The sequence below is a fragment of the Mus musculus genome, chromosome 6, assembly GCF_000001635.26.
Source record: "Mus musculus strain C57BL/6J chromosome 6, GRCm38.p6 C57BL/6J".
Classification (NCBI taxonomy): Eukaryota; Metazoa; Chordata; class Mammalia; order Rodentia; family Muridae; genus Mus; species Mus musculus.
Genome location: NC_000072.6, coordinates 55,153,694 through 55,175,498, shown reverse-complemented (window position 1 = coordinate 55,175,498; position 21,805 = coordinate 55,153,694). Strand labels below are relative to the sequence as shown.

Here is a 21,805-nt window from a genome sequence, read left to right as displayed (position 1 = left end):
TGCCTCTTTCTCTTTGTCTGTCTGTGTACCTCTGTCCCTATGTAATTCTCTCTCTGTCTCTCTCTCTCTCTCTCTGTCTCTCTCTCTCTGTCTCTCTCTCTCTCTCTGTCTCTCTCTGTGTCTCCATATATATATCTGTCTCTGTCTGTCTCTGTCTGTCTGTCTCTCTCTCTCTCTGTCTCTCTCTCCTGATCCCAGTTGTCCACATGCCACCCTAGAGGGCCAGGGATGAGAGCTTCAGGGCCCAGTGACCCAGGACAGGACTGGAGGCCCTCTAGCATTCTCTTGCTTCATCACAAAAATCAAATCCAGCCAGGAATCTAGCATTCTCTTGCTTCATCACAAAAATCAAATCCAGCCAGGAATCTGACACCTGCACTCTGAAACCATCTCCAGGGACCCTAGCTCCTCCCTGAGAAGGGAGGTCTTATAAAAAGATTATAAAAGGCATGGTGGGAAGGAGTGAGCATTCAGTAGGGGCAAAGGAGTCTGGACAGCTGTGTGGGCTGGCTAGAATGGAGGGCAAGGTATACATAGGAGGTGAGGACTATGAAAAAGAGTTCACTCCCAAAGACTACCTGACCACCTACTACAGCTTCCACTCTGGCCCTGTGGCAGAGCAGGAAATCGTAAAGTTTAGCCTGCAGAACCTCTACCAGACCTTCTCTACAGGTGAGTGGCTGAGGTCTCCCTGGGGAGGGGCTGGAACCATGCCAACAGGGAGAGCTTATTCTGTATATACAGATGCTACAGAGGTGACTGGTCTGAAGGCCCACAGGGCCCATAGATGGCAATGTGTGCAGATCCAGAAGAGCCATGCCTCAGGAGTGAAGAACTTGCCTTGCACCCATGATCAGCCTCAGTAGCTACACTCGTAAGCTTTGAGGGGTATACCCAGATTTGTGGAGCTCCTAGGCCCATGCTGAGAGAAGTGACATAGGACTGGGCACCAAGGCTACTTTTCCCTCTCCTCTTGCCAGAGGCCTTCCAGAAAGCTCTGCAGCCTTTTTGGAACCTTGAGTCTCTCTGAAAAAAATCCCTGATGAAAATTCTTCCCTGTAAACATGCATACAAGTTTCCATGATTTGCCCCCAATGTCTAAGGGCAGACTAAGGCTAGGGAGGGACAGGGGTGGCCAGTCAAAGTCAGAGAGCTAATAGTAACAGCAGCAAGAATGAATCATAAGACTTCAAGTGACCCAGCACTAATGGGGAGAGTGTGTTCTGTGTGACCCTGGAGGTCACTCAGTGTACTCCCCCACAAAAGCCTTCTTAGCCAGACATTCGGTGCCAAGGAACGGGTAGCAAGGAACAACCTCAGAATACAGAGGGAAGAAAGCCTGGTGCTGCTGGAGAAAGCTGGGGTATAGAACAGACTTCAGTCCTTGGCAGAGGCATGGTAGGTATAAAAGGAGACTGCAGAAGGGAGAGGGCAGGCTGAGAGGGCATACCCGGGGTGGGGGGTGGAGGTACACTGAGCAACTGACCTCCAGGGTCACACAGAGCACATTCTCCCCATTAGTGCTGGGTCACTTGAAGTCTTAGGCTTTATTCTTGCTCGTGTTACTATTAGCTCTCTGCCACACTTTCTTCTGTGTGGCTGCCTTTCCTAGAAAATCAGAAGGGCTCTTAAGAACTAGCTGGTGTCCTTCTCAGCCTTTATCCCAGACCCTGCCACTCTACCAATTCCCCCAATTTTCTAAATCCAATGTTCTTTGAAGTTAGCCTATGCCAACTGATTAGAGAGAGAGAGAGAGACAGTAATCCTGAATTTATCTGGAAGACCAGACATACCTCCCAGGCCTCCACTAGTATCCTGGGTCATGGGGAGGCAGTTAAGAATGTCAGCTGTTTCCCACCCCCGGCATTGCTCCCCACTCCTGTCAATGTACAGCCCAGAGGCAAGGGGTTGCTCCCCTTCCCAGCTGGCGAATCCTAAGGTGGTTTGGAGTCACTCAGCAGGATGTGAGGTCAGGGTGCGGAGACCTGCCATGCTATCTCCCCAGGAGGTGTAGGGGGCGACGTCCTGATCGACATTGGCTCTGGCCCTACCATCTACCAGCTGCTTTCAGCATGCGAGGTCTTCCGGGAGATCATTGTCACTGACTACACCCCGCAGAACCTGCAGGAGCTGCAGAAGTGGCTGAAGAAAGAGCCAGGAGCCTACGACTGGTCCTCCATAGTGCAACATGCATGTGAGCTGGAGGGAGACAGGTACCTGCAAGTGGTTCCATTTTGTCCACCCACCTCATCCTTCTCAGATAAGGCCCTTTTGTGGCTCAGACAGCTCAGGAACTCACCACTCACCTCACTTTCGTCCTGGCCTTCCTTAACCTCGTGAACCTATAACATTCCCTCTGGGTCAGTCCCTCCTCCAGCCCTAATGCTGCCCCAAACCATCTGGCCCTACTCTCCCTTTCTTTGTATCTGCTCAACCCAGGTGCGGTACCAGCTTCTATGTCACCTCCTCCAGGAAGTCCTGCTGACTGTCCAGCTCATACCACCCCTACTCTGCTCTGGAAACTGGTTCAGTGTCTCCTTTGATGTTGGGGGACACACTTGTGGAAAGCCAGGCCATGGGGTGTACCCTACATGTATCCCCTCAGCATTGTGGCAAAGCACAGAGACCAATAGCAGTGACCTTCTGCAGGTCCTGCGTCACTTGGGTTCACAGAGGGTATATGCCACAACTGGAGCTGCAAGGGTCAGTAATTCTGACCTTGTCCTACAGATGGGGAAACTGAGGCCCTGGCTTAGAGAGGGTCCTCTAGCCATCCTTAGAGCAGAGTAGAAACAGGTTAATGTTTCTGTCCTGAAATATTGGAACAGAGGACTGACTCTGTTACAGTTCAGAACAGTCTACAGAGGTCATGGTTTGAGGGACGCTAACTATAGGGGCCTTGGAGATAGTCCCATCTGGGTTCCATGAATCAAGCACACACACAGCCAAGCGGAGGGAGCCCCAGGGAGCTCCTGTTACATGGGAAAACAGCTACCATCATGCTAGACGGAGAGAGGTAGTGGGAGGTGGGAAGTGGGAGGAGAGGCTTCGGCAGGGACAAGAGGGCAAGGGTCTGGGCTAGAGGTGACCTCTCTTGTAGTTGAGGTGAGGGAACAGGCATGTGTCTCAGGAAAACCACGCAAGTGACAGGAGCCGCATAGCAAGGGCTGCAGACCCATGTATGAAGAGGACATGCATCAGGGAGGGCCACCAAGGCCACACACTGGCACACGAGGCTATGTTAATAGTGACATAATGATACAGCTTGTGTGCATGTGTGTGTGAATGTGCCTATGTGTATTTGTGTTTGCACTATGCATGCATGGAGCATGAGTATGTGTGTGTGAATGTATGTATGTCTTTGTGAGAGTATACATTTGTATGTTAATGTCTATATGTGTGTGTGTGTGTGTGTGTGTCTGTGTGTGTGTGTTGGCATGCATTCCACAATGGATGTGTGGAGGTCAGAGGTTAACCTGTGGGAACTGGTTCTCTCAACATGTCGGTCCTTGGGATCGAACTCCACTTATGAGGCTTGCTTGGGAGCAAACTCCTTTACCCACTGAGTCATCTCATTAGTTCAGGACCTGCATCTTTAAAAGAACTATTCAGTACACCAAGCTGAGAAGAGTGTCAAACCCAGTCGGGGCAGCAGGTGGCAGAGCTACCCTAGCAGCGACAATCACCAGAGAAATCTCACCTAGGAGCTTGGGAGATGCTGGAGTCTGTAGCAACCCTGTGGGTCACCTCAGCCACTGTGTCAATAAAAGAAGACAAAGGAGTCAGCTCCAGAGGAATGACACCTGAGGTTGTACTCTGGCCTACACACACACACACACACACACACACACACACACACACACACACATTTGCATGCACATTTCCACACACACATGCACATATACACACATACACATAAACAAAAACAGTAATAACGAAACCCACCAAAAAGACCAAATGATTTTAAGAAGGAAGGGGAGGTGTGAAAGAGGAGGGCAAAATCAAACCCTGGTGGCTGTGAGCATCTTTGTGTCTTGGTTTCCAGCCGCATGGCATGTTGACAATTAGATTAAATGGCAGGATGGTTGTGGGGCCAGAGAAAGTCGTAAGTACCACAAAAGCGGTTTTCCATGACTGCGACCTTTGTCGCTTATTACATCGGCTCATTGTGGTCCTGCTCTCGATTGTGACCATAACAGCATCTCTCTGACCTTCTCACAGAAGCAGGTGGCAGGAGAAGGAAGCCAAGCTCAGAAGGACAGTCACTCGTGTCCTGAGGTGTGATGTGACCAAGACACCCCCGCTGGGGTCAGCTCAGGTGCCTCTGGCTGACTGCGTGCTGACCTTTCTGGCCATGGAGTGTGCCTGCCCTGATATAGATACCTACCGGGCAGCCTTGCGCAGACTGGCCGGCCTGCTGAAACCAGGAGGGCACCTGGTGACCCTGGTTACTCTGCGCTTCCAGCACTATATGGTGGGCCCCAAGAAGTTCTCTGGGGTCTACCTAGAGAAGGAGGTGGTGGAGAAGGCTATTCAAGATGCTGGCTGTCAGGTGCTGAAGTGCAACTGCGTCTCCCTCAGCTACTCGGAGGCTTACTGCTCCCACGACGGTTTGTGCTTTGTGGTGGCCCGGAAGGGTCCCAGTGCCTGAGGCCACTGGCAGCGAATCGCCTTCCCTGGGAAAGTTATAGCAATCATTTGTAAAGCCTTGCTCCACAGCTTTCTAACACGGACCATGTTGCTTCTATCTAATACCTGGTCACAGTCACAAGGGAAAACCCAAGGTTCTCTATTTTCAGCACCAACATCCATCCCCTTTGCTCTTATTGTACCCTGTTGAAAGTTCATTTTAAAATAAAGTGGCCTATCTGGATTCTGTCTTGGGATGCCTTCTCTCAACAAAAGACAAGGGTTTGGCTGACAAACATTTATCTAAGAGCAGGTGCTATGAACACAAATGCTGGCACAGGACAGAGGCCAGGAGAAAGGCTGGTGCTCTGTGTACTGCAAAGCCCTTCCCTCTGAGGCAGCTGGAGCTGGGGCCAATGTTGGGGCCCGCAGGTGGTGTCACCTACCTACTGAGGGAGCTAGCCATGCCTACTAGCTTCCCTCACAGTGGCCAGAGGCAGCTCTTGAGGGTCTCTTGTCTCAGCAGCTTCAGCAGACTTGCAGGTGCCAACCACAGTCAGTCTGGTCACCATGCCCTGGTTCAGAACAGGGATGTCAATGTGTGCAATGTGCTAGCTGGGGTGGAGAGCTTCCGGGTTCCTTGACCCTTCTGTGGGAGGCCTGGGGGACTGTTCAAGTGACCCAGAAGTATTGTATTTTCTGGCTAAGGAAAAGTGCTTGCTTCTGTTTTCAATGGTTATTTAAAGCCAGCAATGTCCAGTTAGCAGGATATGTGACTGTCACCTTTACAAGCTTCCGTGGGACAGGTGACTTTCCCTAGCCTACTAGTTGAGGAAGGAATGTGGCTTTTTGCATAACAAAGAGTTGGAGCTGGGGCAGAAAGAAAGGGCAGCAGAGACTTGGGAGAGGCAGAGAGAAGCAGAACACTATAGAAAGGAGATGGGATGGAGCTGGAGGCCCGCAATAAGAACCACGTGGAAGACTGGAGCGATGGCTCCGTGGTTAAGAGCACTGACTGCTCTTCCAGGGGTCCTGAGTTCAAATCACAGCAAATCCCACATGGGGGCTCACAACCATATGTAATGGGATCTGATGCCCTCTTCTGGTGTGTCTGAAGACAACGGCAGTGTCTTCACATACATAAAATAAATCTGAAAAAAAAAAAAAGGAAGAAGAAACACATGGAGAGACAGAATGGCAGAGATGCTATTTGGGTTGTGTCAGATGCTAGACACTAGCTGAGAGACTGCCCCAGCAAAATGCCAATCACTTTAAACTATGTAGATTTCTCCCTGTCTTAAGGTCCTTGAAAGCCCTACAATAGAAGAACAGTATTCTTGTCTCTTAAGCCCTAGCTGGCTCCAGTGCACAGCTGCTCTCGGCCTTGGTGGTCATCCCATAGTTCTAGTGAAGGCTGGGCTGATTCCATGGCAGGCTTCGAATGGGCAGCTAAGGAGACTAGGCCTAAATCTCTGTTTCCAAGAACTGGGCAATTTCAGGTAAGTCCAGGCCCCTCGACTTGATCTGAGGCAAGGACAATGGGTCAGCAGCAGTTCCCAGACTTTCTCAGTAACAGTTCCCAGACTTCCCCAGTAAGTTTCCAGCCCCCCCCCCCACTCCCTGGTAATGGAATGCCCATAGACATGGTCCCAACAGATTAACATAGAGCTCACCTACCCCGGAATTCCCTACTGTGCTTTAAATCAGGCCTGGAAGCTCACTTGGCTGTCTCTCTATTCTGGTAATGGGAGCCCCCAGCGTGCTGGGCTTGTGCAGAGTAAACACTCTGCGTTTACATGCTATTTGAATCTGGGATGTCATTCTTTGGTGAATCATGGACCCTCCACTGCACATGGTTGTACCTTCAGTAATAGCCTTTCTTGGGCTCTTTGGGGACTCTGACCCTGCCACATGGTGCCAAGCCCCAACTTCTCTTCATGACACCTTTAGTTCTGTGGCTTCTACATCAACAGTCTGCACACTCACCAATAACCTCTACTGGCCTTTCATGGTGTCAAACCTCAGCTTCGCTCCATGACCCCTTCATACTTTTAAAACCAGAACCACCTGAGAGGCTTCTACACATTACCAAGTTCAACTACTAGTATGAGACACAGCCTCAACTTCCTCTGGACCACAGCTTCTTTGTGCTGACCCTAGGGAAATAAGTCCCACAGGATTTTATCTCAGTGATGCTGGTCTCTTCTTACTTGCTGCTAACTTCTTAACCAGCATCGATTGCGTCTCCAGCAAAGCAAAGGTTTGCCCTGGTCATTCTGGTCTGCTGTTAACTGTTATGAGGTACAAAGGGCCGAGGGGGTACCTGACAATCCCATGCCAAGGTGTCTCCCTGAGTAATTAATGCTCAGGACCCCTGAGTGATCAGAACTCCATGCGAAAACTCTGCAACAGATCTGGTATAAAAGGGGAATTGGGGGGTGGGGGGGTGGGAGAGGGGTGAGGACCTGGAGAAGGAGTAGAGCAGCAAGAGAGCCATGAGGGCAGAGAGAGATGGGGTAAAGAGGGAGAGGAAGGGGCTCTGAGGACAGAAAGGGGGAGAAAGAACTCCCCTGAGAACAGGAGGTGGGGCTTGGGTAGCGGGCAGTCCTTTTATAAGTGGCACAGCTGGCACTAGCAGCAGGTGTAAGCCGTTGCTAGGTCCCAGAGGAGAGCCTGGTGGAATCACCTGTAAGCTAACATTCACCACAGCTGATTCTTCAGCTCTAGCTGACTAGAGCCACAGATCTAAATGCAAAATATCACTCTTAGCCCTAGCTGCCAAGAGCCACAGGACTAAATGCAAAATATCACTCAATGGCTCCGATAGCTCTTTGCTTCTCTCTAAACGTCACTAGCCAGGCCTCCACCATCTGCACTGCTCTCCGCATTTGTAGCCCCCACAAGCCTAGAGAACAGCCCACTGAGTTCTGAGCACTCAATGGCTTGTCCAGCCCGAAGTTCAAATGAAAGCACAATTCTCCCTAAAAGTCAGGTTTGTTACAATGCCCCCACCCTAGTTCCAATTTCTGTCGTAGTTAATAGGGCAGAAGTCTGGAGACAGGAAATGGAGCAGAAACTGTGGAGGTTTGCCCTGCCTTCTTTCTTACATCATCTGGTTCCATTTTCCCAGGAGCGGTGCCACCCACATAAATTATCAGTCAAGAAAGCCCTTTAGGCTCACCCATAGGCCAGTCTGGTGGAGGCATCTTCTCAAATGACTCTAGCTTGTGTCAGGTTGACCAAAAAAACCTAACCGGTACAGACACCTACCTGAATTACCTCACTACACGGAACTCCTCTTCCCTTCTCTAACCCATGCTCCACTTCTGAGCACTGAACAGAAACAGTAAGTAATGAGAAGGACCAGGCCAGCAGCCAAGACCTGGAAAAGGGCAGCCCCCGCTACTGCTAAAACCAAGTGTTCCCTAAATGTGTTCATTGTGTGAGAGGTGATCATGAGGCTTGGGTTAGAGAGCAATAGCAAGGGAGTCCTCTCCCCATCAAGGGAGTCCTCCTTCCTGTGACAAGGACAAACCAAGTTTGGTCCCTGGTCCTTGCTTTAGAGCTACAGCAATGTGAAGCTGCAATGATTCCATATGGCCACGAGAGGGCAGTGTAGGGCAAAGTATCAGCAGAACTCAGGCGTTCTGAGGAGAAGAGGGTGGTTTGCTCAACTTTTTGACATCTTGAAGTATCTATTTCCTGCCCTCTCAGGCAAACACAAACAAACAACAAAAGAGAAAAGCAACCTTCAACAGGCAAGGTCTCTCTGAAGTCAGGACTTGCTCCATGTCTGTGTGGTCCCAGACTCTGCATCAACGGGGCCTCGGGATGGCAGGAGAGGAAGCTGAGGCTTGAGTTGGTGCAAGTCCAGTAGGGTTGGAGATACAGGATAGGATGGCTGGTGGGTGGAGTCTCTTGAGGTGGGCAGCACCAAGCAGGATGGTTTGGGCCAGCTATCCCAGTTCAGTGTCTGCACTGGCCACTGATGCCGTCCAGTAGGCACAGGCTTCTTTGAGAGCGCATACAGCATGTAGGACACTCCTCTTTCCCTTCTGCCTGCAGGCAAGAGAAGGGGAGATGGGGCGTGCAGGAATCACTAAGGGCAATGCAGGCAGCCCAGTCTGAGAGTCCAGCTAACAGATTTGCTAACTGGGAGTCCTCGAAAGTTTTAGAAAGTACAGATGCCACGGAATTCTCCAGATATAGCCCACAACCTTTGTAGAACAGATCAGCAAAAAAAAAAAAAAGTTTAGAGTCTACCATGAAAGGAAGTCAGTGCAAGAACTCAAAGCAGGAACCAGGAAGCACAGACTGAAACAGAAACCATGGAGGAATGCAGCTTACTGGCTTGTCTCCCATGGCTTACTTGGCCTGCTTTCTTGTACCACTCAGGACCACCTGCCCAGAGATGGGACCACCCACAGTGGGCTGGACCCTCCCGTGTCAATCATTACTCAAGGAAATGCAACATAGGCTTACCTGTAGGTCAGTCTGATGGGGACATTTTTTTATGGTGGGTTCTTTTTCTCTGGTGACTCTAGCATTTGTTGACAAGCACAAAGGACAGGCACTGAGCTCTGACTCAGTGGAGAGATGCAGGCTACCCGGGGCTCAAAGCACATTTGCCACAAGATGTACCCAGAACCCTTCCCTAGGTGGCTGTAAAGGTCAGACCACCTGCCGGCAGTGAGAAGTCACCACTAGCCACTCCCTGATCAAAACCAGCACTGGGTTTCTGAGGGGCACAGGGTCCAGAGCTCAAGAATCATTTCCAGGCAGGGTGGTGAGAACCAAATGAGACTTTCAGTAGCAGGGATGCCTAGGGAGACTGGGGAAGGTTGTGTCCTAAGGAGATCCCCCTATTACCATGAGGTATGCATCCAGAAGATGAGCCACTTCTTGCCTTCATGAAGATAGGCTCCTGCAGGCCAGTACTGGTCCAAAGATCACTACCAAGCCTCTCTGAGGTCTAAAGTCCAGTATCCCCATGTTGGGAACAAGGCTGTATTGGTGTGGTGGTGGGCTGCCCCTGACAAAAAAAAAAAAAGAAAAGAAATCCACCTATTGCAAGAGTCTGGGAGAATCCTATTGGCCGGTGGGGATCAAGGACCACCAGCTAAGTGAGGCGTTGAAGGCTGGGAAAGGGGCAGGCAGCCCTGCCAAGGGCCTGTGGTCCAAGGCAGGAGGGATGGGTAGGACTGCTGTGTACTGACCTGCTAGTTTCCGGGACTGTCAGCTGAGACAGGGCACAATACAGTGGGACTAGGGAATCGGGGTTGGATGGAGTAGAGAATGGCCCACTGGGTGGGACTCTCATGCCTCTTAGAGAATGGGTAGGTGAGAGCCAGAAGCCAAGAAAGATAAGGTGTCTTTCTGCAGGGCACCCTAGTGGGAAGAAGAGATACTTTGAGGTAGCAGAGGCCCAAGCATGGGTAGGTAGATAAGAGTGCAGTGGCCAGGACCGGTGGGGACCTCCTAGGGTGAACACTACCTGGAAAACCTTATGATGATTCATACATCCTACCATAATCAATCTACTGAGACTGCCTCGGCCACAGTGCTGCAAACAGAGCAAGCCCCTCCTGTAATTAAGTGAGAACTGCATTTTACGCATTGTTGTTAGTCTGGAAACTGACTTGCCCTGTGTGTTGGAAAGAAGGTTGTACCTTTTAGTTTGTTAAGAACTTTGCAATCAGAGAGGGAGGTGAGCAACCGACTCTGCTGCGTTCAGCCTCACCCTGAGAACTACTGTGCCTTTTTTGATTTCAGAAGTCATGGCTTGCCTCTAAAACCACAGATCAGTCAAGCAGCAAGGGCAGAGAACGCACTTCCTAGAGGATGTTAGAGAGTCCAGACATTTGGCTCCCAGGCAGTCAATGAACCCACACACAGATCCTTGGAAGGACAGGCAGGTGTGCAGGGAATCCAAATGTCTTTGGGAGCAAGGGACTACGGACAGTGCCCATTGTATTCACCTGTGCCAGGGGCATACAGGATAAGCAGAGTCCCACACAAGCACTGTGAAGGACCAGTCAGCAGCCAGGAAGCCTGGGTTCTAGAATCAGACTTCAGCATCTGAGACATCCGAGGTGGATCTGCAGACCAGCCTTGGATGTGTGTTAAGTTTCTTCTCCCATTCCAGGCTCTTGGCTCAAGCAGCTCCTCTGAGCTCAAAGGTGTGTCCTGACTCTCAGTTTAAGGTTCTGGGTGGAAAAGGACAGCTGCAGTCGCCTGGGGCATGAACCATAGCCTGGCCATAATGCAAAAGTTGGGAAGGCCAGGGACTAGCACGGTGGTAAGGTAGACCTGGATGCTTGCTGGCCTCAGTTTCCCAAGCTCTACCAAGGAAAGAAAATATTCAGGCAGCTAGAAAAGCTGGGCTTTGTCAGAAGCAAACTGTAGGAAGAGGCAGGACGTCATCCTTCAAGCTGTGCTGCTTCCTGGTGCTGTCATTTTGTGTCTCCTGGCTCCTTTTGGAGCGGGGTCTCTGCCTCTTTACTCAAGTCTAAACCTGTCTGTTTTCTTTCACTGTATAGATCCTCTATGCATTTTACTTGGCGTGTGAGGCACTGCCACACAAAGCACATTATACACTGAGCATATCCCCCCTTCTTCGTCTTCCCTCTCATTAGTTCCCTTTGTTCTCCTAAACAGTTTCATTTCTATCTTCATACATAATTCAACATCCCAATATAAAATCTAGACACCTCATAGGTTTCAGTTAAGCTTCTGTTGCTATGACAAACATTTTGACCAAAAACAACTTGGGGAAGAAAGGTTTCCTTTGGCTTGCACATCCTGATCACAGCCGGTCACTGAGCGAAGTCAGAAGAGGGACTCGGACTAGAGCAGAGGCAGGAACCTGGAGGAAAGCTGCTTCCAAACTCACATTCACCCTCCACTCTTAAACAGCCTAGGTCAACCTGCCTAGGGGGTGATACCGCCCATGCTGGGCTGCCCTCTGACATCAGTCAACAAACAAGACAGTGTTGAGCAGATACACTCACAGGCTAATCTGATTGGAGGCTACTCCTCGAATGAGGTTTCCTTTCCTAGGTAACTCTAGTTTGTTTCAAGCTAACAAAAACCAACCAGCATAGCTTATGAGCAAAAACATACGATGTTTTGTCTTTCTGAGAGTACTATAATTTACGTAATATTATTATGTCCAGTTACACTGTTTTCCTACAACCAACCATACCACATTCTCTGTATCCATTCTTCTCTTGTTGACAGCTTCCCTGTTTCAAGAGAGAGGTTTGCAGAAGAGAAGCTACCAAGATCCCCCTGTGGGGACCACTTCTCCCCAAGGCCATGCCCTTCAGATAGCAAGCATAGGGCGGGGATTAGTGGTTAGAAGGCTTGTGTGAGCCCTCCATGAGTGCATAGAGAGTCACTGTGTGAGGTCGTGCTCCGAGAGCCAAACACGGGGCCTGACACATACTAGGTGCGCAGTAAATAACTGCAGAGTAATTAAAATAACCCGCCTATTAGTCAGGGTTCTCTAGAAGAAAAGAACTGACAGAATGATTAAATTTGTCTTAGTCACTGTTCTATTGTTATAAAGAGACACCAGGACCAAGCCACACTTACAAAAGAAAGCATTTAATTAGGGGCTTGCTTACAGTTTCAGAGGGTAGTCCATGACCATCACAGCGGGGAACATGACAGCATACATGATACTGAGAGCTTTACATCCAATCCAAAGGCAGCCGGCAGAGAAAGAAACATGCCATGGGCTTTTGAAACCCCAAAGTCCACCCTCAGCTTGTCCAGTGATTTCTGTCTCCCAGTGGAAAGGCTATAAATTCAGTTGTTGCTACTGTTCATGAGGCTAGATATTTCTGCTAGTCTTCAGTCTACATTGGAATCCCAAAGATGAAGCTTCTAATCGTAGTAAAAAAAAAATTTAAAAATTAAAAAAACAAAAAAACAAAAAAAACTTAGCAGCAGGCTAGATAAACTTTCCAGTAACTGTGAACGCAATCAGGCAAAAAAGCAAAAGCCTCCATCTCTCATATTGTGCTCCCACCAGAAGGCGTGGCCCAGATTTAGGACAGGTCTTCCCACTTTAAATGATCCAATAAAGAAAACACCTCACAGGCATGCCCAGTTGCTTGGGTTTTAGTCAATCCCAGATGTAGTAAAATTGACAACCAAGACCACCAACCACACCCTCCATTTTGCAGATGCATAAATTGGAGCTCAGAGAACATAAAGACCCGCCTTGGGTAAGTAAGGGGTAGCCTGGGTTTCCATCCTATCTGTGCCTGGCTGCCATGGGAATGGATAGATGATGAGATTAGGTGCCCCGTGTGTTCTGTGCCCAGGGCAGAGAGGCCAACAAGGTGGATCCCAGGGCCTATATAATCTTCATCAACAGAAGGACAGACTGGCAGGGACCCTGGCTCTGCCTCATGGAAGCCTGAAGCCCAGAGTTTGCATCTCTCCTGGTGAGCAGAGGAGAGCTCCCCTGGGGCTGGGGTAGATATAACACAAGCTTCTTCCCGGAAGTGTGGGGCCCGGCACGGGGCCCTCATTGGGACAGGTGGCTTCATTCCTGGGCCTGTCAGAGCTCTGGAGTAGGAATCTGCCTTCCCTCCCTTCTAGGAAAACGCCCTCTTGCTTTGGAGGACTCTAATTGCCGTCACCACCAGCATCGTGGTGGCGACCTTTCTGAAAACTGTCCTGTGCTTTTATAGCAAGAAGAACTTGCCACAAAATGGATCCGATGGCACCAGGAATGAAGCCACCTGCCCCATGAAGGGCTCTGTGCGAGGACACACATTTCCTGGAAGAAGTCTTTCCTATATACACCCCACCCCCAGGGGAGCTCTTCCCTGTTCGCCACAAAGATGCAGACTTGATGCTCCATGCTGGTATCCATGAGACAGAGCCTGGGTCCTTGTCAGTCTGTGCTGTTGATGAAGATTGTGCATCCCCTGGGATCTACCTTGCTGGCCTCTCTGTCTGGGGCACAGAGCACACGAGCCATCTACTCATGACTACCCCCAGGGCGGGGTGGGACCACAGCTTCAGGAATGTTCAGCGTACCATCCACCCTAGGCCCCTGTACTCTTAGCTGCTTCAGCCCAGCATCCTCCTGTTTCCTCTTCCGATGCTGGTCCCCACCAGCCTTCTTTCCTGTCTCTCTCCTGCTCATACTGGAGCCCAGCCAGAGCTTCCCACAAACCTCACGGTACAGCAATACTTGCTGCATAAATAGTAAGTGGTGAGTCACAAAACACGGTATCTATAGAAGACCTATTGTTTGCAGGCATTGAACACCAGGGACAAACCAGGTGAAATATCTCTGTTAGAAGAAACAAAACCACAGGAACACTTGGTGGGTCTTAAGTAGGACAACAACGAGTAGGTTGAGGGGTGTAGGACAAGCTGCTGTTGCAGTTGCAAGTCCTGTGGGTTTGCCAGTTCCTAGAAGCAGAACAGTGAAGAGGTTTTGGGGATTTGCCCTAGAACAGGCAAGGGAGTGGGAGGAACCATCTTTATTCAGCCTGGTAGCGGGAGCTCTGGGCATTCTATATACATACTCTGCCTTGAAATCTTCTGTCACACTACAACAAGTACAGTGGCCTGCTCCCCAATCTAGTAACAGTATCATCTTCTCCAAGAGAGACAGCTCCTTTTGCCCTTTAATTGGATGAGAGCCAGGCCAGGCAGACTGTTTCTAAGTGAACTGGCTTATTACACTGCACATAAAACCGGAAGAAGCAAAAACATATAACAGGAGGAATAGATGAAAATACCAGACAAACCAGGTGGTAGAAAGTCACCTGAGAACAGAACACTAGCAAGGAAAATAATAGCTTGTGCCCACAAAAGAAACTGCCAAAGTGGCTCAAGAGACCACCCTTCAAGGTGATTCCTATGGGTAGGAGTGTCGCCATAGTGCCAAGGATAGAGATGGAGAAGTTCACTGGGGCAGGGTCTCGGGTCAGGCACTCAGTCTGACGGTGTTTGTATTTATAGCCATAGAAAGTATTATCTGAGCTCTTGGATGTCCATTTCAGGGGAAAGGCCCAGGTACGGACAGTGTCATTTACATATGGATGCACAGTTGCCAATGTGGCTGTCAGCCAGTTGTCAGGGTGACTATTAGCCACCCATTTGGCTCCGTTAGAGCTTTTGTTAGAAGTTCAAGATGGAGTTGGTGCTGTCAAAGCATGATCTCATTAATCATAATTAGAATACCAATTTGCTCCGTATCACAAGAACCACATCACAGCAAAGGACATGTCTCAAGGCTTCTACAACCCTGTGTTAGTCAACTGGCGGCCGTGGACTGTCTAGACCTGGAATAGAAAGGAAGTGGACTCTCTCAGCAAAGCAGCTGACCTTCCATAAAACAATGCACAGGACTAGAGGGAAGCAGGTGTGAGGAGTGCCCAGTATGGCTGAAGAGTGTCTCTATGAAGTGACCTTTGAAGAAGGAGAGGGGAAAAGAAGCGCAAGAAGTGTCCAGTGAGGGGCTGGTGAGATGGCTCAGCAGGTAAGAGCACCCAACTGCTCTTCCGAAGGTCCTGAGTTCAAATCCTAGCAAACACAAGGTGACTCACAACCATCCATAAGGAGATCTGACTCCCTCTTCTGGAGTGTCTGAAGACAGCTACAGTGTACTTACATATAATAAATAAATAATTCTTTAAAGATGGGAGGTAATCTTTTTTAAAAAGAAGTGTCTAGTGAAGTATCTTTGAGAGAATGGCCAGTGCCAGAGCCCTGGGGTCACTGAAATAGCATCTGGCAGATTAATGCCTGGGAGGAGAATGAAGGGGGCGGGGGTTAGGGGGACATAGGATGTGTTCATGCACAGCTCTATATATCGCTGCAAGGCCCATCATCTTACTCTGGGAAAGTTAGGAGGCACTGAAGACACTTCAGCTGAGGGATGACATGGTCATGACATCAAGTGACTAGAAAGCTGCATCCCCAGGGGTACTGCTCCTCGGTGGGCAACTGACCATCAGGTCTTTCACCCCCTACTCCCATCCAACCCAAGCCTGCAGGCAGAGGGGCCCATCATCTCTTCTATCTGAGGCAAGAGAAGCAGGAGCAACAGAGGAGGGGAGGAGTGGGAGAGAACCACTGGGCTCAGCCTGGCCCTTGGGTGATTTATTGGGCACATGATGGTAGAGGAACCTAGGCACTCGCTAGAGAGGCAGAAGCTTCCTCTGGTCCCAGCCTGGCTCAAAGGGCTTTAGAAGTAATACCCCCAAATAATTAAAAAGAGATTTGCTGTCCCACCTCTCGGCCTCTGGAGAGGGATATTCATCAGCAAATGAATTAAAACCAAATCTAACAATTTACATGACTCAAGCTACAGGCCAGGGAGCTGCCAGAAAACTGGATGCTATGGTTATGCTAATGCAGCATAGCCCTGCCCTGGACATCCTCCCTGCACTGGGGCAGGCCCTGGCTCCACTCCCTGCTCCTCAGCTTCAGCTCACCCAGGCAGTGGAGGCAGAAGAGATTAGCCAAGAATTAGGCCCCAGCCATTGCCCACAGCTGAGATGAGCTGCAGGGAGAGTAGTGGCCTACTGGGACTCCTCTGTCTTTCCAGCTTTCCTGACCTGCTGATTTACCTCTCAGAGCCTCAGTTTACCATTTACAAAACTGGAAGATGATTTTGGCAGATTTGCACTGCAGCAAAATGTACTGGCACTCAGCGGGTTGAAATGACAGGGCTTCAATAGGGGAAAAAATGGCTATGCAAATTAAAGGTAGAGCTACATTATACAACCTAAAAATATCCACAGATTCCAGCTGAGCCCTGCATCCGTGCAGCGGGGAAACTGTAATCGAAGACTCACATTTATTGTCCTTTGTTAATATTTTCCTTAGGAAGCCTTTTGGGAAGATCCTTTTGGTAAGGCCTGTGAGAGGCCTTGGATGTTGCGTTCCCTTCTTCTCCGGGCCCGCACATGAACAGGGTACCACCGCCACTACCTTATGTGTAAAAGGAGCCAGGAGATAAATTGGGGCCTCAAAGATCATGGGTACAGCACCCTGATCTCACCTGCCTGCTTGTTGGCTAGTAGGGACAGATTAACCTGCTGTGAAGCCACAGGTCAAACCTTGCCAACAACAATGTGCCCCATAGTGTCCTGGCAGAGGTATAAAAATATGGAGTCAAAAGTGTGTATGTGTGTGTGTGTGATCCCAGGGCAAGGACACAGCTAACACAAAGGCTCCAGGGTTTCTTCAACCTCCCAACCCAGTAGCCCAAACCATCTTTTACTCTTTTACCCTCGATTTATAGTGACGAGTGCCCAGGCAAACAGGACCACTAGGATCCCCAGGTCAGCATGACAACATAGACTGGTATTGGTTTAGGCCTTCTGAGACCAGATGCTGCAAAGGAATATATATATGTTTATCCCCTTCTTATGTGCTTGCAGAGATAGAATTTTCTAGACTCCCATGCTGCATGGCCCCAAGAGATCTTGAGCCTTGATCAGATAGAAAGATCAGATAGATAAAGGCACGTGCCACCACCACCTTGCTTAGCCTTATAATATTCTTGCTCAGTCTAGTCACAAAGAAGTACCAGACTGCTCCAAATGGTGGGAGTTTCTCCAGGACAACCCTTTCAGCCGAATAAAAGCATTGGTCACAGCAGAGATAGAATAAACCCCAGCTTCCTGTCTGGGGAAAGATTATCAGAGTCTCATTAGCCGACAAGAGTAGGCTGTATCGATCACAGCTGTCAATCATGAAATGCCATACTAAGTACCAAGCACTTCATTTTGTCTGTTAACTCCCTTGAGTTAGGCAAGATACCAGTTGCCTTGACTGCATGGAAAGTAAAGAAACACTGGAGGAATTCAGAGGTTTGATGAAGACTACAGAGGCGATGCGGGAGGGCCCTGTTCCAGTCATCGGTGAGGAGCTGAGTGTCTGTGTGTAGTAGCTTGAGGCTCCAGGAACAAACCAAGCTGGATTGCTTAACAGAGTGGGGTGTTAACTGGGCAGGCTACGGAGTCAAGGTATCTGCAGGGCCTTGGCTCCTGACTCTTGTCACCTTACTGCTTATGTAGGCTCTTTGGCTGAATCTAGGATCCAAATCAGTATAAAGGCTTAGCAACCATGAGATAGCAGGCAATTTAATAAATCTGACACACGCATGGGGCTCCTCACCCTATGAGTGGACTCTAAAATGTGATGGCGGATACACATCACTGAGGAGGGCTAGAAAAGGGGCAGGATACCTTTTTGGGAAAGAAGAGCAGAAAGGATTGCTAGCTGTTCTTGGATCATGAATCCCAGAGAACTTTCTGAGACATGGTGGGGACTGTAGAAGCCGATGGAGGGTAAGGTTCATGTCAGAGTCTGTCATTGGGGTTTGTGGCAGCCACGCTTCTCAGGTTCTGGTAATGAAGGCTATTTCAGCATTGGTATATGAAGCTAATTCCCCCTGAAGGTTCATGGGGTTTATGCACATGGGAAAGCCAGGCACGTGGCCATTTCTGAAGATCGACATTTAAGTGATTTCAGCTGGCAATAATCACTTTCAGCCTATTTTAAGAAGGCACATGCCCACCTCCTACCAGCTTGCAGGGTCATTATTTCAGTCACCTCCTCACCTCTACATGACTTTCCCTGCCCTCCCGACATGTCCCACCCCTGCCGTGTCTCTGTCTTATATTCTGTCTCTTACATGATGCACCCTAATAATGCAAGAATATCTATGCCTCACATCACAAAGATCCCACTGATGAATAATGCCATCCTCTCAGAGTCTAGGGAAAGAGGGGTGGGGTGTCTGATATCCTCACATCTCACGGACATGTTCCAGGGATTACCAACACTGTGTGATTCGTAGCCAATGTCCAACAAATTCTTTTCTTTTCTTTTTTTTGGGGGGGGGGGGGGATCCAGACAGGGTTTCTCTGTGTAGCTCTGGCTGTCCTGGAACTCACTTTGTAGACCAGGCTGGCCTCGAACTCAGAAATCCACCTGCCTCTGCCTTCCGAGTGCTGGGATTAAAGGCGTGCGCCACCACGATTTTTTAGCAGGATTCAGATTGAACGTAGGGTATCTTCCATGCTAGGCAAGTGTTTGGCCACTGAATCCACCTCCAGTCAAAAGCATATCCTGGATAGATGAATGAGGATGTGAGTATGCAGTAGGTCCAACACTGGCCAGCAAACCCAAGTCCTCTTGTGCGAACCTCTTCAATTCCCTGAAGTCCTTGACCTCAAGAGTATACTGGCCTTATAATAGTCTTTCTTCTGAGGCAGAGGTTGTTTGAGACAGAGTTTCTCTGTGTAGCCTTGGCCATCTTAGAACTTGCTCTGTAGACTAGGCTGGCTTTAAACTCAGAGATCTGCCTGCCTCTGCCTCCCAAGTGCTGGGATTAAAGGCACGTGCCACCACCACCTTGCTTAGCCTTATAATATTCTTGCTCAGTCTAGTCACAAAGAAGTACCAGACTGCTCCAAATGGTGGGAGTTTCTCCAGGACAACCCTTTCAGCCGAATAAAAGCATTGGTCACAGCAGAGTAGAGAATGCCAAGTGACAACAGCCTTCGTTAAAATGACATGGCAACTAAATGTCTGATCACAGACAAGAGACAAAGTGCACTCTTGGGACAACTGATGGATACAGGACACACAGATAAGCCAATGATAATGTTAGTGTTGCAGTTGTAGTTAATGGCTTCACTCACTGCCACAAACAGCCTTGCCAAGCCTGTTAGCACAGGCCTTGCAATCCCAGCCCTCCGCAGGCAGAGGCAGGAGCATAAGAGTTCAAGGACAACTTGAGCTACATAGCAACAGCGGATAGAAGCTATTTTAAACCCTCAAGTATCCAAGGTATAAAAATATACGGCATAAAGATGTATATGAGTGTAAGATACACAGAGAAAATGATTGATACATTAAATGTGGCAAAATGCTAATGATTGATTAGCCTGCATGAGAGGCACCTTTTCTACAATTTGAAATTATTTTTAAATGATATTAAATTTAAATAGGCTGCATGTGCATATGTAACAAAATTCAAAATGTAGAAGAGAGGTTGGGATGTCATTCAGCGGAGAAGCACTTGCCTTACGTGTTGTAAGACCCTAGGTCCAACCCCCAACACTGCAGGAAAACAAACAAAAACGGAAGAGCCTCAGACATCCCAATGTAAACCCTTGGAGCCTGGATAACCCTTGGTGCCAGGCTCTTGAGTCTCCGTGGTATCCTCTTGCTCTTCTCCTTTTGTCCAACGTCTTCCTCAGTCTACCACCCAGGACACAGACTCTGATGTAGAGCAGCAGGGAAGGGCAGAGGACAGTGTCAAGTCTGAGTAGAACCCATAGGAACATGACAGACATCTCCTGCCCCAGAGCCAGCTTCCTTGGGCTTGCCTGGCCTGAGTTGAGGGCACAGGAATAAATTATGCCCCTTTCAGGCATAGGTGAGCAGCACTCACATGGGCCCGGGGCTGGGCTCAACTTCCTCCAGGAGGAGAAAAGTGGTGGATGTTGAGGTAACTCCTCACCGGGACTGGTTTTTATGTGCTGGCCTCAGTCCCCATCCAGAGTCACACAAACAAGGTAGCAAGAAAGAGGAGTATGGTTCCTTACACAAAGGGCAGGACAAGAGCTCTTCATTGAACACAAATGGCTGTTGGGGATTGATTCTAATGCTTTGTCTTAATTCAGCTCCCAAAACCACACAAGAATCTGCATGTCCAGATGCTGAGGGTTCATGTCCCCAGTTGGTTTTTGATTAATCAATAAAGAGCCAATGGCCAATGACTGGTCAGGGTAAAAGAGGCAGGACTTTTAGGATTCCTGGGCGAGAAATGCAGAGGAGAGAAAGAACAGAGTCACCGTGATGTGGAAGCAGAGAGATCAGACTTAGGAGCTGCAGGGGAGAAATCATCCAGCAATGTGGGTGCAAAGGGAACCCGGCCCCATAGGAGGGATGGACAGAAGGAAACAGGGCAGCAAAGAAAATATAGATTTAGAAAATGTTAACTCAGGAATACCAGAGAGGAGTGTGTGCTAGCCTCAGGGAGGTTTACAAGTGCCCAGTCATTGAGCTAGTCAAGGTATATCAAAATATAAAGGTTGAGTGTGTGTGTGTGTGTGTGTGTGTGTGTGTGTGTGTGTGTTTTCATTTCGGAATCTAGAGGACTCAGGCAGGTGGCAAGAAGTGTGATCACTCACTGGGAGCTCAGAACAGATTAACAATTCACCGCTACAAATGGCCACCTCCATTCTAAGCTTCCAGGAAGTTAGACCTTTCCCCAGATCCCACCTATAAGCAGCAAGCCTATGCAGCTCACCTGCCCCATGAGCATGCCCCACAGCCAGGAACTTCAGATAGGACTGCCAGTACCAAGCTAAGAGACAGCACAGACACTGAGGCCCAGAGACATTGCAGGACTGGACAGAGCAGAGCTCTGGAATCAGAGGCTGCTCTCTGGCTTCTGTTGCCATGTAAAAGGAATGTTAAGTAGTGCCAGAATCAGCTGGGTCTTTTACTCGGCATAGTTGAGTATACAGGCTCATGAATGGGGTTGTTGAGAGATACGAAGGAGGGAATGAAGAGTGGGTGTCTTGGTAGGTGGGTGCGTAGGGAGATGCGTGGGGGATGTATTGATAAATGGATGGAGGGGTAGGTGGGTAGATGGATGGGGATATTTAGGTCCATGTATAGAGGGATGTGTTGGTAGTTGGCTGGGTGGGTATATGAAAGGTTAGTAGAAGGGTAAAAGGAAGATGGATGGATGAGTGGTTGGATAGTTAGGTGAAAGTGGAAGGATAGGTGGATAAATGGGTAGTATGAATAAATGAGTAGATATACAGCACTCATCTTCTGCATGGAGCTAGGCCATATCTGCACTGGCATATCTTTGACTGAATGACAATACTGAGAAATTTTTTCATTAATTCAAGATAGTGTAAAAAGTGGTCTAGAGTAAAACCTTAGGGTTCAGTCTGCCTGAACTCCAATCCAAATTCCGATTCCATGACTATTCATCATCTTTATGTTGCTGTGATGAAATATCATGGCCAAAGGAAACTTTGTGAAGAAAGGATTTATTTTGGCTTACTGCTCCAGAGAAACAGAGTCCAGCAAGGCAGGGAAGAACTCGTAGTGGCAGGAGGATGAAGGCAGCCTTCAGTCAGGAGGCAGAGATATCACAGAG

The 21,805-nt window shown here is 49.0% G+C and overlaps 1 protein-coding gene and 1 long non-coding RNA gene across 2 annotated transcripts; one reads left to right on the top strand and one right to left on the bottom strand.

Moving 5' to 3' along the window:
- Positions 1–508: 508 nt before the first annotated feature.
- On the top strand, positions 509–4,872 carry Inmt (indolethylamine N-methyltransferase). The gene is made up of 3 exons (NM_009349.3): positions 509–672; positions 2,006–2,213; positions 4,222–4,872. The coding sequence occupies exons 1-3, from the start codon at positions 516–518 to the stop codon at positions 4,649–4,651; spliced, it is 795 nt and encodes a 264-aa protein (NP_033375.1). The 5' UTR covers positions 509–515; the 3' UTR covers positions 4,652–4,872.
- Positions 4,873–8,304: 3,432 nt separating this feature from the next.
- Positions 8,305–21,070, bottom strand: Gm34358. The gene is made up of 3 exons (XR_377703.2): positions 20,939–21,070; positions 9,499–9,661; positions 8,305–8,688 (listed from the first exon to the last, which is right to left on the bottom strand). It is a non-coding gene; the product is annotated as a predicted gene, 34358 (long non-coding RNA).
- Between the last annotated feature and the right edge of the window lie 735 nt (positions 21,071–21,805).

Excerpts from the sequence above, each read along its gene's own strand:
- Inmt (NM_009349.3), top strand. The coding sequence starts at position 516 with ATGGAGGGCAAGGTATACATAGGAGGTGAGGACTATGAAAAAGAGTTC. Across the intron at positions 673-2,005 it reads CTACCAGACCTTCTCTACAG|GAGGTGTAGGGGGCGACGTC; the intron begins GTGAGTGGCTGA and ends CTATCTCCCCAG. Across the intron at positions 2,214-4,221 it reads TGTGAGCTGGAGGGAGACAG|AAGCAGGTGGCAGGAGAAGG; the intron begins GTACCTGCAAGT and ends ACCTTCTCACAG.